The sequence below is a fragment of the Schistocerca cancellata genome, chromosome 9 (genome assembly GCF_023864275.1).
Source record: "Schistocerca cancellata isolate TAMUIC-IGC-003103 chromosome 9, iqSchCanc2.1, whole genome shotgun sequence".
Taxonomy (NCBI): domain Eukaryota; kingdom Metazoa; phylum Arthropoda; class Insecta; order Orthoptera; family Acrididae; genus Schistocerca; species Schistocerca cancellata.
In genome coordinates, this window is record NC_064634.1 from 297,088,605 (window position 1) to 297,105,129 (window position 16,525).

Consider the following 16,525-nt stretch of genomic DNA (forward strand, 5'->3'; position numbering starts at 1 on the left):
CACATAGCAGATACATTCGGAGGGCAGGTTTTGGTAGAAGTCAGATGTTCTTGTTTATTCATGAACTGAATCATATCTATCAGATCCACATTTTTCTTGTTACTGATCAGAAGCTACGTGTGGTACAAGACAGCAACTGATCAGGGTCAAGTAACCCATAAGTAAGTGGAAACACTGGACAACAATTCCTTGATCTCAGAATATTGTGTTTTATCCTTGCATAGAGTGAGACAGGGTGATCTTGGGGTATTTCGAGCCACACAAACTCTGTTATTTTCACTACACATTTTGTTAGACCAGCCAGTATACACTGACAGTCCTTGAAGTCATTTTGGCTTATTTCTGTCACAGAGGACAGTTTTTTCATCCAAGATTTGGCAATGACATGTGCCCAATCTTCAGGAGCTATAGGTTTAAATAATTTTTTATGACATTCAATGAGGATGAAGGTCCAGTCACATGATAAGAAGCTATGGCCAGAGACCATAATTTTCTGATTTCTAGAAATCAAATACATATATAAGGACACACTGCACCAATTTTTGTTCTGACCAACACAACAGTCTGGCTAAATTATCAACTTCCTTTCTTCACCATGGGTTAGCTTCTGAAAATTTATTACAATATGTTTTAATATACATCATGCAATTTCTTTAGAGTCCCTTTTGGCAACCAATTAATGCCATAAATACATAGAAGCAAGCCAAATATTCATATTGTGAACAGCAAAGTTGTAACATGTGTATTATCTTTGGTAATACATAGTTGAACGCATAAGAGAAGGGTAGTAAAGTACACTCATGTTCAGAAAAAAACAGAATACCTCGAATGACTAGAGACAGGACATTCATATTTGCAGGACATGTACATTAGTAATCTCTGCAAAAATGATTAGCATTTCAATCACATCGGCCTGTGATATCACGGTGCAACACCACCTACTGGTGAAATGTGCCCGTGGGTCTCATTGTTACTATAAACTGAAGTTAATGGACCAGTGTGACTTGAGAAAATGTGCAGGATACCTTGCAGACATATACCTTAGCCATACCATCAAATCAATGAGTCTGAAAGAGGACAAATTATTGGCATGAGAAAATGTGATGCATCCATCTGGGAAATAACTGCTCGTCTGAGATGAAGTGTTTCAGCAGTGCAACAGGTGTGTCTAGAATGGTTGATGCGTGGTCATAGAACACAATGAAATAGGTCAGGTTGCACCACCCAGACCACCCCCAAGAAGATCGACATCCCATCCAAATGGCATTGTATGACAGATATGCGTCCTCCTCAGCTCTGCCACACAGTTGAACAGTGTAACACATCGTACATGATCAGCAGTGACAGTCTGCCACCATTTATTACAGCATGGGTTTCATGCATGTCATCCACTTCTCCACCTATCTTTTACAAACGTGCAGAAACATGCTAGATGGCAATGGTGTATGTAACGACGTCACTGGGGACGGGAATGTGATCAGATAGTATTTTCAAACAAATCCGGATTCTGTTAGTGTCAAAATGATAGCAGCATTTCGTTTCGCCACAGACAGGGTTTGCGGCATCATAGTGACCACATTCCCACAAGACATACAGCGCCAACTCTAGGCCTAATGGTGTGGGGTGCTATTGGTTACAACCACAAATCACAGTTAGTGTTTGTCCAGGGCACTGTGACCAGTGTGACCTACATGAATGACATCGTGCAACCTGTAGCCATATCCTTTCTGCACAATATCCCAGACGTCATTTTTCAACAAGACTATGCACGGCAACATGTTGCTGAATGAACATGTGCTGTCTTGGTGTCACAGGATGTCAGCCTTTTGTCCTGGCCTGCCAGATCACCAGACTTGTCGCCAGTCAGAAATATGTGGAATGTGGTAAAACAACAAGTGCAGTGCTGTGACCCAGTGCCAACCACCACAGATAAACTTTGGAACCAGGCGAATGCAGCATGGATGGCCAAACCACAGGGCACCATTTGCACCTTATACACATCGATGCCATCACACATGGAACAACTTATGAGGAACCATGGCTGACCCATTGGCATCTGCTGTTTTACTGTGTTGTATTTCATTTTATTTCTAACTGTTTCCTTTCCTTTTGTGATACATAGCCTATGTAACTATTGCAATGATGATCTTTATTAAATACATGAGCAAATGAGACAATTTCAATTAAGAACAACATTTAAATGAATTTTACCTGTACATAGGTCCTCACCCCGTAGCGGCCAATATGAAGGCATCCTGCACTCCCCATAACCCACTCTAGGAATTGGCCAACTTACAGACTTACAGTTAGCACACTGTAGAGGCAGATTAAGGCTCGACTATACCGAAGTCACAAAAGTCATCTGATAGCAATATGCACACATACAGATGGCAGTAGCACCACATACACAAGATATAAAAGGGCAATGCGATGGTGGAGCTGTCGTTTTACTCATATGATTCATGTGAAAAGGTTTCTGAAGTGATTATGGCCACACCATGGGAATCAACAGATTTTTTAATGCAGAATGGTAGTTGAAGCTAGACATAGGGTCATTCCATTTCATAAATTGTTGTTGTTGTTGTTGTGGTCTTCAGTCCTGAGACTGGTTTGATGCAGCTCTCCATGCTACTCTATCCTGTGCAAGCTTCTTCATCTCCCAGTATCTACTGCAACCTACATCCTTCTGAATCTGCTTAGTGTATTCATCTCTTGGTCTCCCTCTATGATTTTTACCCTCCACACTGCCCTCCAATGCTAAATTTGTGATCCCTTGATGCCTCAGAACATGTCCTACCAACCGATCCCTTCTTCTAGTCAAGTTGTGCCACAAACTTCTCTTCTCCCCAATCCTATTCAATACCTCCTCATTAGTTACGTGATCTACCCACCTTATCTTCAGCATTCTTCTGTAGCACCACATTTCGAAAGCTTCTATTCTCTTCTTGTCCAAACTAGTTATCGTCCATGTTTCACTTCCATACATGGCTACACTCCATACAAATACTTTCAGAAACGACTTCCTGACACTTAAATCTATACTCGATGTTAACAAATTCCTCTTCTTGAGAAACGCTTTCCTTGCCATTGCCAGTCTACATTTTATATCCTCTCTACTTCGACCATCATCAGTTATTTTACTCCCTAAATAGCAAAACTCCTTTACTACTTTAAGTGTCTCATTTCCTAATCTAATTCCCTCAGCATCACCCGACTTAATTTGACTACATTCCATTATCCTCGTTTTGCTTTTGTTGATGTTCATCTTATATCCTCCTTTCAAGACACTGTCCATTCCGTTCAACTGCTCTTCCAAGTCCTTTGCAGTCTCTGACAGAATTACAATGTCATCGGTGAACCTCAAAGTTTTTACTTCTTCTCCATGAATTTTAATACCTACTCCGAATTTTTCTTTTGTTTCCTTTACTGCTTGCTCAATATACAGATTGAATAACATCGGGGAGAGGCTACAACCCTGTCTCACTCCCTTCCCAACCGCTGCTTCCCTCTCATGCCCCTCGACTCTTATAACTGCCATCTGGTTTCTGTACAAACTGTAAATAGCCTTTCGCTCCCTGTATTTTACCCCTGCCACCTTCAGAATTTGAAAGAGAGTATTCCAGTTAACATTGTCAAAAGCTTTCTCTAAGTCTACAAATGCTAGAAACGTAGGTTTGCCTTTTCTTAATCTTTCTTCTAAGATAAGTCGTAAGGTCAGTATTGCCTCACGTGTTCCAACATTTCTACGGAATCCAAACTGATCTTCCCCGAGGTCGGCTTCTACCAGTTTTTCCATTCGTCTGTAAAGAATTCGCGTTAGTATTTTGCAGCTGTGACTTATTAAACTGATAGTTCGGTAATTTTCACATCTGTCAACACCTGCTTTCTTTGGGATTGGAATTATTATATTCTTCTTGAAGTCTGAGGGTATTTCGCCTGTCTCATACATCGTGCTCACCAGATGGTAGAGTTTTGTCATGACTGGCTCTCCCGAGGCCATCAGTAGTTCAAATGGAATGTTGTCTACTCCCGGGGCCTTGTTTTGACTCAGGTCTTTCAGTGCCCTGTCAAACTCTTCACGCAGTATCTTATCCCCCATTTCGTCTTCATCTACATCCTCTTCCATTTCCATAATATTGTCCTCAAGTACATCGCCCTTGTATAAACCCTCTATATACTCCTTCCACCTTTCTGCCTTCCCTTCTTTGCTTAGAACTGGGTTTCCATCTGAGTTCTTCATATTCATACAAGTGGTTCTCTTCTCTCCAAAGGTCTCTTTAATTTTCCTGTAGGCAGTATCTATCTTACCCCTAGTGAGACAAGCCTCTACATCCTTACATTTGTCCTCTATCCATCCCTGCTTAGCCATTTTGCACTTCCTGTCGATATCATTTTTGAGACGTTTGTATTCCTTTTTGCCTGCTTCATTTACTGCATTTTTATATTTTCTCCTTTCATCAATTAAATTCAATGTTTCTTCTGTTACCCTAGGATTTCTATTAGCCCTCGTCTTTTTACCTACTTGATCCTCTGCTGCCTTCACTACTTCATCCCTCAGAGCTACCCATTCTTCTTCTACTGTATTTCTTTCCCCTATTCCTGTCAATTGTTCCCTTATGCTCTCCCTGAAACTCTGTACAACCTCTGGTTCTTTCAGTTTATCCAGGTCCCATCTTCTTAAATTCCCACCTTTTTGCAGTTTCTTCAGTTTCAATCTGCAGTTCATAACCAATAGATTGTGGTCAGAATCCACATCTGCCCCAGGAAATGTCTTACAATTTAAAACCTGGTTCCTAAATCTCTGTCTTACCATTATATGATCTATCTGATACCTTTTAGTATCTCCAGGATTCTTCCAGGTATACAACCTTCTTTTATGATTCTTGAACCAAGTGTTGGCTATGATTAAGTTATGCTCTGTGCAAAATTCTACAAGGCGGCTTCCTCTTTCATTCCTTCCACCCAATCCATATTCACCTACTATGTTTCCTTCCTTGTTAGGGAATTCAATATTCCAAGATTTACAGCGTCAAGAGTGTGCCGAGAATACCATATTTCAGGAATTACCGTGGTAACTGACAAGCAACACTGCATTAAATGACTGCAGAAATCTATGTGTGATGTACAATAAACGTATCCATTAGACAGTCCAGCCAGATTTGGTGTTAATGGACTATGATGACACATGACCAACGTAAATGACTTTGCCAACAGCACATCACCTGCAGGATCTCTCCTGGGTTCGTGACCATATCGGTTGGACCCCAAACCCAAACAACTGGGAAACTCTGACATGGTCAGGTGAGTCCCAATTTCAGTTAGTAAGAGCTGATGCTAGGATTCGAGTGTGGTGCACATCCTATTAGGCCATGGACCCAAGCTGTCAACAAGGCACTGTGGGAGGTGGCGGTAGCACTGAAATGATCGGGGCTGTGTTTACATGGAATGGACTAAGTCCTCAGTTATGTTCGGCAACTTGGAGACCATTTGCAGCCATTCATGGACTTCACGTTCCCAAACAACAATGGAATTTTTATGGATGACAATGTGACATGTCACCGGGCTACAGTTGCTTGTGATTGGTTTGAAGCACATTCTGGACAGTTCAAGTGAATGATTTGGCCACCCAGATTCCCCAACAGGAATCCCATTGAACATTTATGGGACATAATCATGAGGTTAGTTCATGCACCAGCAACACTTGTCGCAATTATGGATTGCTATAGAGGTAGCATAGCTCAATATTTCTACAGGGGACTTTCACTGACTTATTGAGTCCATGCCACTTGGAGCTCCTGCATTAAACCAGGCAAAAGGAAGCCCAACACGATTTTGGGAGGTATCCCATGACTTGTCATCTCATTGTATACAGTACACAGATAAACGTGGATGTAGATTGCAGCATTTGTACAGAACTGGAGATGTTCTTTCAGAATAGACTTGTTTGGAGAACTTCATCGAACCAGCCTTCATACGTAAGACCGTAACAACAATAGTATTGCTCTTCCCACAGGTGGTGAATCACCATCAGTGGTCCAGCAGCTTCAGAGGCACCTCTGGTGTCACTGATGGATCAAAGACGGTGGTGAAGCGGCAGGCAGACAGCATTGGGACAGGCAGTGGAATGATTGGTGGTGGTGCTGAGGCAGCCAAAGGTGGAATTGACGCTGCCAAGGTCGCCATGCAGACGCCCATTGAGATGGCCAAGACGGGCGCCGCAGGTGGCATCCAGGCTGCCGAGAAAGTTCAGGGCTGATACCTGCTGGAGACCAGAAAACATTCTACTGGTAAATATTGATTGTCTGCAACAGGAAGACTCTTTACTGGTGGCTTACGGGAATGCTAAATGGCACATCAGTGTCACCAATGGAGGAGCAGTGCAATGGGAGTGGAGGTGACACCTATATCTACATTTGTTCACAATGTCCTGACTGAATTCACAGCAGTGTACGATGAGCTGAGGAAGCAAGCTTTGCCCACTGATGTCCAATACATTGACTGTCTCAGTGAGAAGGGGGATGTGGGTGCAACAAATTGTGCATTCCTCACGCAGTGCAGAACTACACATGTGCCTACTGCTGCAGCATAGCTGTTACAACGTAATGGCTAGTGTACACACAAATGCTGTCTCTTAAGATTGCTAGTATTGGCAGCAACCAGACGTAAAACACTAGTGGCCCAAAGTTGACCAACTTCTGATGATTCAGAACTAGGGAGACTTGGTCAGGATGTTGTGAACAAATAGTACACCTAATTCTGTAATAGCCAGCTGAGAAGAATACCTGTTAGGGGTAAAGCAGGGGGCTGGGAGATATACATACCTCTTACTCCCCTCCATCCTGCTGCTGTCCACCATTGGTGTTATTGGCTGTTCAAAAAATATTTCCTCAGTAGTAATGTTCATTGGCTGTCATATTGTGTTTCATTGCATGTCATTTATGGTCTCCAGTTTCTTCTTTTTTTTATATACATCACTAGTGAGAAAGAGACAAATCCTAGTGAGATATGCATGCAGACATGACATCCAAATTGCATCAGTAAACAGGTAAGGAAAACCTACCATTGGCAATGGTTTAGCTGAATAAATCAAAGTGTTGAGTATGACAAAAAACTCATTTAGTAGTTGCATACACAGTAACACAATTAATAAAGTATTTATACAGCAGCTGTTGATACTATTTACAAATAGAGAATCTGACTGATTATTTTGGAAGTATCGGTAAAATGTCGTGTGACTAGGGCCTCCCATCACGTAGACTGTTCGCCGGGTGCAAGTCTTTCGATTTGACACCACTTGGGCTACTTGCGAGTCGACGGGGATGAAATGATGATGATTAGGACAACACAACACCCAGTCCCTGAGCGGAGAAAATCTCCGACCCAGCTGGGAATCGAGCCCGGGCCTTAGGATTGGCATTCTGTCGCGCTGATCACTCAGCTACAGGGGGCAGACATTGGTAAAATGAATAGGTGATATAAATTAATATATTTATGAGAAGCAGTCAAATGAAAACTGAATACTGGCCACAAGAGGATCATGGAATGGTTCCATTCAAATTAATCACCACTTCCATTAAGACATTTATCCCACTGGGAGACAAGATGATCAATTTCTGTTTCATAGAACATGGTTAGCAACAGATGGATCCACAACAACATCCACTCTTGCACTTCCTCATCTGACCGAAATTGGATATTTGTGGTAAGGACTATGGGATCAAACTGCTGAGACCATCAGTCCTTAGGCTTACACACTGCTTAATCTAACTTAAACTAACTTAAGCCGAGGGAGGACTCAAACCTCCGCCGGAGCTGTGTGAACCGTGACAAGACGCCTCAGACCGCATGGCTACCCCATGCAGCATCTGACTGGAACAGACATCTTCAGGTCGCCAAAGGTGTGAAAATCACATTGTGAAAGATATGGACTGTACGGAGGATGTTCCAGTGTTTCCAAACCAAATCACTGAAGAGTAGCCTTTTCCAATTGACAATGTTAGGGCAGACATTATTGTGCCACAGGATGATCTTGTCCAACAGAATTCTGACAGCCCAAAGGTAAACAACAAAGCTAACAGTGAAAACATCCCACATCTCTTCTGCGAAAGAAATCCAAAGTTGTTCACAAAAGTTCTGTTAAGGTCTTGATGACCTTCTTCTTTGACTGCAAAAGCATGGAACCACAGTCAATGTGCTGTGCTATGAAGACACTTTGCAGAAACTGTGACACACCCTAAAATCAAATGCCAAGGAATTCTGTCAGACAAAATAATCCTGATAACACGAGCACCCAGACTGCCAATCGGATGAAGGCTATGTTTCAGTGATTTGGTTTGGAAATACTGCTACGTCCTCTATACAGTCCAGATCTTTCACCATGTGATTTTCACATTTTTCGTGACCTGAAGAAAAATGCATGTGAACTTTGATTTTAGTCAATCAAGGAAGTACAAGGATGGGTGCGGTTGTGGATATGTTAGTAGCTGACCATATCCTAGAAAACAGGCATTGATCATCTCATCTGCCAGTGGTATAAAAGTCTTAGTGTATGTGGTGAATAGAACCATTCTATGATCAAGTTGTGGCGGGTGTTCGATTTTCATTTGACTGCCCCTTATTCATTGCTCAGAACTGTACAAGCCACTCACAGTTATGTCCTATAATTACATTTCTGAAAATGTTTTTAGAAAAGTGTGCACTATTCTGTCTAGGGCATGTCACCAGCTCACAGCAACATTCCTGTTGTGTGCATTCTTATGAGCTACAGGCACTAATCCACACTTTTGCAAACCACTCTGAAGTGCATGGCAGAGGATACCAGTACTTCCAAATGTACCATGTGTTAAGAGTTTCTTCCATATCTGCATCCACATTTGGAAACCATTGTGAAGTGCATGACACAGGGTGCTTTCCATTGCACCAGGTACTAGGGCTGCCTACCACTCCATTCACATATAGCCACAAGAAGAATGATTGTTTAAATGCCTCTGTCCTACACGTAGTTCAATCTTATCTACAAGGTCCCTAGGGGAGTAATATGTAGGGTTGTAGGATATTTCTAGATTCATCACTTAAAGTAGCTCTTGAAACTCTGTAAGTATACTTTTGTGGGATACTTTATGTCTATCTCCAACTGCAGTTCAGGTTTTTCAACATTTCTATGATGCCCTGCCATGAGCCAGACAAATCAGTGACAATTTGGCTGCCTTCTTTGTATACATTCAGTAGTCACTGTTAATGCTATTTCGTAAGGGTTCTACACACCTGAGACAGATTCTAGGATGTCACATGTGTGTTTTGTACACAATCCCTACTATTCTACCAATCAGTCAAAGCCTCCCACCTGATTTACCAATGACTTAGCCCGTTGATCATTCCATTTTATATCCCTACAAATTGTTACACAGTGGTATTTGTATGACTTAAGTGATTCCAATTGTGATTCATTGCTATTGTAGTCATAGGATACACATTTTCAAATGTTTAAAGCAAACTGGCAATATTTGAACCACTTTAAAATATTGCCAGGATCTGATTGATTATCAAAGTAGTTTCCACAGGCAATAGGCCTAGTTGATTATAGAGAGGCACACCATATGCGAGAAGTCTAAAGTTGAAACATTGTCTACAAGGTCATTAATATAGAACAGCAACAGCAAGGTTTTCAAAACAGTTATATAGGCCTACCTGAAGTTACGTCTTCATCTGTCAATGATTCTCCATCAAGGATGACTAAGAATTCCTCAGTCCAGGAATAAATTTCATTCATTCTTTTAAAAAAAAGCATAAGTGTGGAACTGATTGAATGCTTTTTGGAAATCAAGAAATACTGCATCTACCTGGCTACCGCACTTTGACCTATATGATTCAAGATGTCATGTGAGTGAAGTGTGAGTTAAGTATCACATGACATGTTTTTGTAATCCATGCTGGTTGGCACAGAGGTCATCCTGTTCAAGATACATCATTACATTTGAGCTCAGAATACAGTCTAAGAATCTAAAACCAATGGATGTCAAGGATATTGGATGTTATCTTTTTAGATTACTTCTGTTACCACCCACTGGATAAAACATTTCATTCGAGGTGTGTACTATGGTTGAAAGAGGCGCTAACTCAAATGCAAATTTGGTGAATAAATTGACAGGCATTGCACTGAGTTCTGGAGTTAGACATTAGTGACTGCAGTTCCTTAGTGCTGCTGACACGTGTATCTATTTCACTCATCCTTGCAGTGTTGTGAGAATCAAACTGGCTTTTCTTTCATAAAGAAACCTTTGAAAACAGGGTTCAGCATTTCTGCTTTACTGCCCTCCGTTTCAGTTTCTGGTTTGTCCATGAGTGTCTGGACACTAACCTTTATGCCTCTAACAACATATGATCTCTGTATGACTAAAATTCCTTTGAGTTTTATGAGAGATCTTTCAATAACATTCTGCTACAGTTGTAATTGAAAATTTCATATATTACCCTCATAATAGCCAAAGAAGTTTCGTTCAGCATATTCCAATCTATAGCTCCATTATGCAGTAGTTCCTGTTCCTTTAGAAGGTACTTTATTGTGACTGTAGGGCATATATCATAGAAGGTCCCTCCCATTGTGAACTCTTCTAAGTACCAGTACACATCTATCATGTTCATGGTTAACTACTCTTTTAAACTTGATCCATAGTTCCTCTACAGTCTACCATCCAGAATACATGTTTCAGGTTTCTCATGGAGATATGACACTACTACCTCTTTGTCTAGCTTGCTGAACATACAAAATTTTCTTCGTGGTTTAGTTGCCCTTTGTATTTCATTAATTTTTGTTGCTACAACTGTCTCATGAGCACTAATAAAGTTTCTATGTGGTCATCCTCAAAGATGTCAGGTGTGTTTGTTGCTGCTAGATCCAACATAATTCCATCATGAGTGGGCTTCCAAACTATCTGTTCTAGGTACTTTTAAGACTAGATATTTATTAAAGTTTCACAAGATGTACTGTCATGCCCACCACTTACAAATATGTAATTACCTGAATTGATTGTTGGGTGATTTAAGTTCCCTCTGAAGATGATAGTATGACTGTGGGACTTATGTACTAGCGAAATGAAGTTTTCCTAAAGTTTCTGGTTACAAATGATGGTGATCTTGGTAGGCAATAGAAAGATCCAATTAAAGTTTATCCCCATGCTTAATACTGTGTCTTGCCCTAACACTGTGACATTTGCTCTCAATTTCTACCTTGGTGGATCTGAGTTTCTTGTCTACCATGACAAATACACCACCATTTCACATTAGTCTATTCTTTTAATATAAACTTAAATTTTCCACAAAAAACTCACTGTTATCAATTTTTGGCTAACCATCTTTCTAAACCTAGTATTATGTGAGCTCCACTGCCTCTTAGGAGCACATAAAGCTATGGCACTCTGTTGTGAATGCTTTGACAGTTAACCTCTATCATTTTAATACTCCACCCGAAGGGGTGTTTGTTTGGATTTTACACTAATGTTTCCCAGTCTCCTATAGTTATAGTTATCAGCACTAAAGGAGAGTTGCTTAATCCAAAAAGCCGTAGTGTGTACACACACACAGTCACCAATCTGGGTAGAAGCCGCTGAAGTGAAATCTGCACCTGGGATATTTTGAATGATGTAAGTCTAGGAAGTCACAGCCTATCTTGTCACAGAACCTTTGAAGTCTCTGGTTCAAGCTTTCCACTCAACTAAGAACCAGCAGGTCAGGATCAGTTCTGAGGACAGAGCTGCAGAGTGTGAGTTTTGTCGAATCTTCATGAACAAGGCTGGTCTTCAGAAAGTGCTCTGCCAGTTGCTGGAATGATCCAAGTATTGCCTTAGAGCCCTGATGACAGATACCATTTATTTCAATGTACACCACAATTTGTCTCTTTGGCTGCTGGAACAATCTCTTAAACTTGTTGAATGAGGCCCCCACGCATAGACACTGAGTGCATCTGCATTTCTACTCCTTAATGCCATTTCCCTAATGAGTAGTAGTATTCAAAATATCTTTGAACTGCTTGTAGTGTGTTTAAAATTAGTTGTGACTTTTGATGTTTGGCTCGCTAGAGGGTATGTGATGCCAGTGACCGGGTAACACCAATGGCGAGCTGGATTTCCCTACTTCACTGCCGGGTGTTTGATTGGTAAAGAGCCACTGTTGCAACACCATGGATAAACAGTACCACATGGTGTCAAGCATTAGATGCAAATCTGCATTCATCAGCTATCATTGTATTTTTTGCACTGAAGTGTTTTGTGGTATCAGGTATAGTGAACAAGTGTTTTGTGTTGATGTTGCATTAATAACAACAGTGCAGCATATCTGAACATGAGATTCACATTAAAATTTGTCATCCAAGAACACATTCACTGGCTGTGGAGGTAAAAATTCCTCTGAATTCAACAACAGTAATGGACAATGCTCATACCACTCTCCAACAATGCAGTGGAGGAAAGTGGATATTTTGCTCTGGGTAGAAAGAAATGTTCCATTGGATGAAGTTCAACATAGCATGCATAAGCCAGAGTTGATGGAACTTGTAGTGTTGTACAAGCCAAACACCCATGCCACCAGGTCAACAAACTAGCTAATGCTAAAGGAAATAATTTCATCAGCCTTCCTCTTTATCATGCTCATTTAAATCCAACTGAGAATCTGTGGGTCTAGATGAAAAGTAATGTGGCAAAAAACACTAAGAAATGTACATTCAGTGAGGTTGAAATGCTGACAAAAGAAGCTGTTGCAAATTTAACACCACATGACTGCTATCAAGTTGTTAGCCACACCAAGAAGCTAGTTGAGGAGAGGGTTCGTGAAGGACTGTGACAAGTATTGAGTAATGCCTAACTTTTCTTGTTGCCATGTTAAAATCTGCTTATTTTGCCAAAACACAACAGAGTGTCACTAACATTATAATTCAGTTGAAAAAGTAATTATGACAGAATACTGAAACAGTATAATATTAAACAAGCAACTAAGGACAGAACAGGTAAATAGTTTATGAAAAACCCCATTCTCAGTATAAAAATCACTGTATAATTTCTTCACTTATATAGCTGCAAAACCCACAACAGTTCTCATTTCACCAGCTATCAATGGTTCGTAAAAATTACATTATTTCAATGAAAAAAAAATGCAGTTACTTGAATACCATGGTAGATATGGAATTTTAAATATTAAACTATGGAAAATCCAGGATGGAATGTAACAATACCAGAGTAGGAAAGTTGCTACTCACCATATAGTGGAGATGTTGAGTCGTGATAGGCACAACAAAAAGATTCACACAATTAAAGCTTTCGGCCATTAAGGCCTTTGTCAGCAGTAGGCACACATACACACACGCAAACACACACACACACTCACATAAACACAACTTACACACATGTCTACAGTCTCAGAGACCTGAGACCACACTGCAAACAGTACCACCAGTGCATGATGGGAGTGGCAACTGGGTGGGGGGTAAGGAGGAGGCTGGCATGGGGAGAGTGTTGTGGACTGGCAAGACAGCCAATCCACTAGGAGGAAGCCGAATGGCACGAGTTTAAGCTCACGCAGGCTGGCGTGAGGTCTGGAACAGTTAAAGGGATTGAGACTAGCAAATAAAGTACGTAGCTGATGGAATACTTAACTTTAATTCATAACTGGCGAACATCGCTCTTGACGGTACATGTTTTACAGCATCAATAGTAACTGGTAATGGCGCCTTGCTAGGTCGTAGCAAATGACGTAGCTGAAAGCTATGCTAACTATCGTCTCGGCAAATGAGAGCGTAATTTGTCAGTGAACCATCGCTAGCAAAGTCGGCTGTACAACTGGGGCGAGTGCTAGGAAGTCTCTAGACCTGCCGTGTGGCGGCGCTCGGTCTGCAATCACTGATAGTGGTGACACACGGGTCCGACGTATACTAACGGACCGCGGCCGATTTAAAGGCTACCACCTAGCAAGTGTGGTGTCTGGCGGTGACACCACAGAGAGGAAGGGATAGTATGGTGGGAGTGGCAGATAGTCAAGTGTTGCAGTTAAGACGGAGGGCAGGAGAGAAGGTGCAGAGGGGGGAGGGGGTAAGTAGCGGACAGGAAAGAAATAAAAGAAATTAAAAGACTGGGTGTGGCAGTGAAATGACAGCTGTGTAGTGCTGGAATGGGAACAGGGAGGGGGCTGGGTGGGTGAGGACAGTGACTAATGAAGGTTGAGGCCAGGAGGGTTACGGGAACGAAGGATGTATTGCAGGGAAAGTTATTACCTGCGCAATTCAGAGAAGCTGGTGTTGGTGGGAAGGATTCATATGGCACAGACTGTGAAGCACTCATTAAGATGAGGGATATCATGTTTGGCAGTGTGTTCAGCAACAGGGTGGCCCACTTGTTTCTTGGCCACAGTTTGTCGGTGGCTGTTCATGCAGACAGACAGCTTGTTGGTTGTCATGCCTACATAGAATGCAGCACAGAGGTTGCAGCTTAGCTTGCAAATCACATGACTGGTTTCACAGGCAGCCCTGCCTTTGATGGGATAGGTGTTGTTAGTGACTGGACTGGAGTAGGTGGTGGTAGGAGGATGTATGGGACAGGTCTTGCATCTAGGTCTATTACAGGGGTATGAGCCATGAGGTAAGGGATTGGGAGCAGGGGTTGTGTAAGGATGGATGAGTATATTGGTCGATGGCGGAATACCACAGTAGGAGGGGTGGGAAGGATAGTAGGCAGGACATTTTTCATTTCAGGGCACGACGAGAAGTAATCGAAACCCTGGTGGAGAATGTAATTCAGTTGTTCCAGTCCAGGATGGTACTGAGTTACGAGGGAATGCTCCTCTGTGGCCGGACTGTGGGACTTTGGGAGGTGGTGGGAGACAGGAAAGATAAGGCACAGGAGATTCGTTTTTGTACAAGGATGGGAGGATAATTACGGTCAGTGAAGGTTTCAGTGAGACCCTCAGTATATTTTGAGAGGAACTGCTGATCACTGCAGATGCGACAACCACGGGTGGCTAGGCTGTACAGAAGGGACTTCTTGGTATGGAATGGGTGGCAGCTGTCGAAATGGAGGTATTGCTGGTGGTTAGTAGGTTTGATATGGACGGAAGTACTGATGTAGCCATCTCTGAGGTGAAAGTTAACATCTAGTAAGGTGGCTTGTTGGGTTGAGTAGGACCAGGTGAAGGAAATGGGGGAGAAGTTGTTGAGGTTCTGAAGGAATGTGAATAAGGTGTCCTCACCTTCAGATAGCAAAGATGTCATCAATGAATATGAACCAGGTGAGGGGTTTAGGATTCTGGGTTTTTAGGAAGGATTCCTCTAGATGGCCCATGAATAGGTTAGAATAGGATGGTGTCATGCGGGTTCCAATAGCCATACCACAGATTTGTTTGTAGATAATGCCTTCAGAGGAGAAGTAATTGTGGGTGAGGATATAGTTGGTCATGGAGACTGGGAAGGAGGTTGTTGGTTTGGAATCCATAGGGTGTCTGGAAAGGTAGTGTTCAACAGCGGTAAGGTCATGGGCATTAGGAATGTTAGTGTACAGGTGGCATGTCTACATAGAGTGCAGCACAGAGGTTGCCGCTTAGCTTGTAAATCACAGTTGGCATCAATAGTGATGAGCAGGGCACCATGTGGTAAAGGGACAGGAACTGTGGAGAGTCGGTTGAGGAAATGGTTGGTATCTTTTATATAGGAAGATAGGTTCCGGGTAATAGGTTGAAGGTGTTGGTCTAAGAGAGCAGAGATTCTCTCAGTGGGGGCACAGTAACCAGCCACGATGGGGCGTCCTGGGTGGTTGGGTTTATGGACTTTTAGGAAGCATGTAGAAGGTGGGAGTGGTAGGTGTAAGTAGAGAGATGGACTCTGGGGAGAGGTTATGGGACGGGCCTAAGGATTTGAGTAGTGACTGGAGAAATTCTGGAAAGTTAACAGGGGTTGGTTTGGAGGCAGTGGGGGTGGATCACAGTTGGATGGAGGAGAGAACTGAGTTAGGCAAGGTTTAATATTGGTCTTTGGTTGAGTCTGATTGGTCGGGTTGGTAGCAAAAAAGTGTTTCCACTGTAGGGACCAGGAGAAGGAGAGAAGGTCTTTAACCAGTCCTGCCTGTTTGAATTTGAGAGTGGGGCAAAAGGTGAGGCCTTTGGAAAGGACTGATATTTCTGTGGGCCTAAGGCTTCTGGAGGAAAGGTTCGTAACTGTGTTGTGGGTCTGTTTAGGTTCTGGGTTCTGTGTGGTGGTGGGAGGGAGTTTTGGAGGGTGCGGTAATTGTAGTAGGTCTGCGGGACAGGGTTTGTCAGCCATGAGGGGGTGTGGGGAAGGTTTGGAGGTGGTTGTAGAAGGAGTGGACAGTGGTACACCAAGGCGGGAGTAGGAAGTGAGTAGGATGGGGAGCTTTTTGAGGTGGTGTTGTTCATGGTGCTCAAGTTCCTGCAGGGCAAGAGTTTCAATGTGTGTTATGGGTTCCAGGAATTTGGGATTGCATAGCAGGAGAATTTTGCAGATGGAGAGAAGGTACTGCAAGGAGGATTGGGC

The 16,525-nt window shown here is 42.4% G+C and overlaps 1 protein-coding gene across 1 annotated transcript in view; it reads left to right on the forward strand.

Annotated features, from left to right (window-relative positions):
* Positions 1–16,525, forward strand: part of LOC126100330 (uncharacterized) — a 42,766-nt gene that overhangs the window by 15,835 nt on the left and 10,406 nt on the right. Inside the window, exon 3 of the mRNA XM_049910943.1 lies at positions 6,014–6,287. Within this exon, the coding sequence (XP_049766900.1) occupies positions 6,014–6,256 (243 nt within the window). The 3' untranslated portion in view covers positions 6,257–6,287. The remainder of the gene's footprint in view (positions 1–6,013; positions 6,288–16,525) is intronic.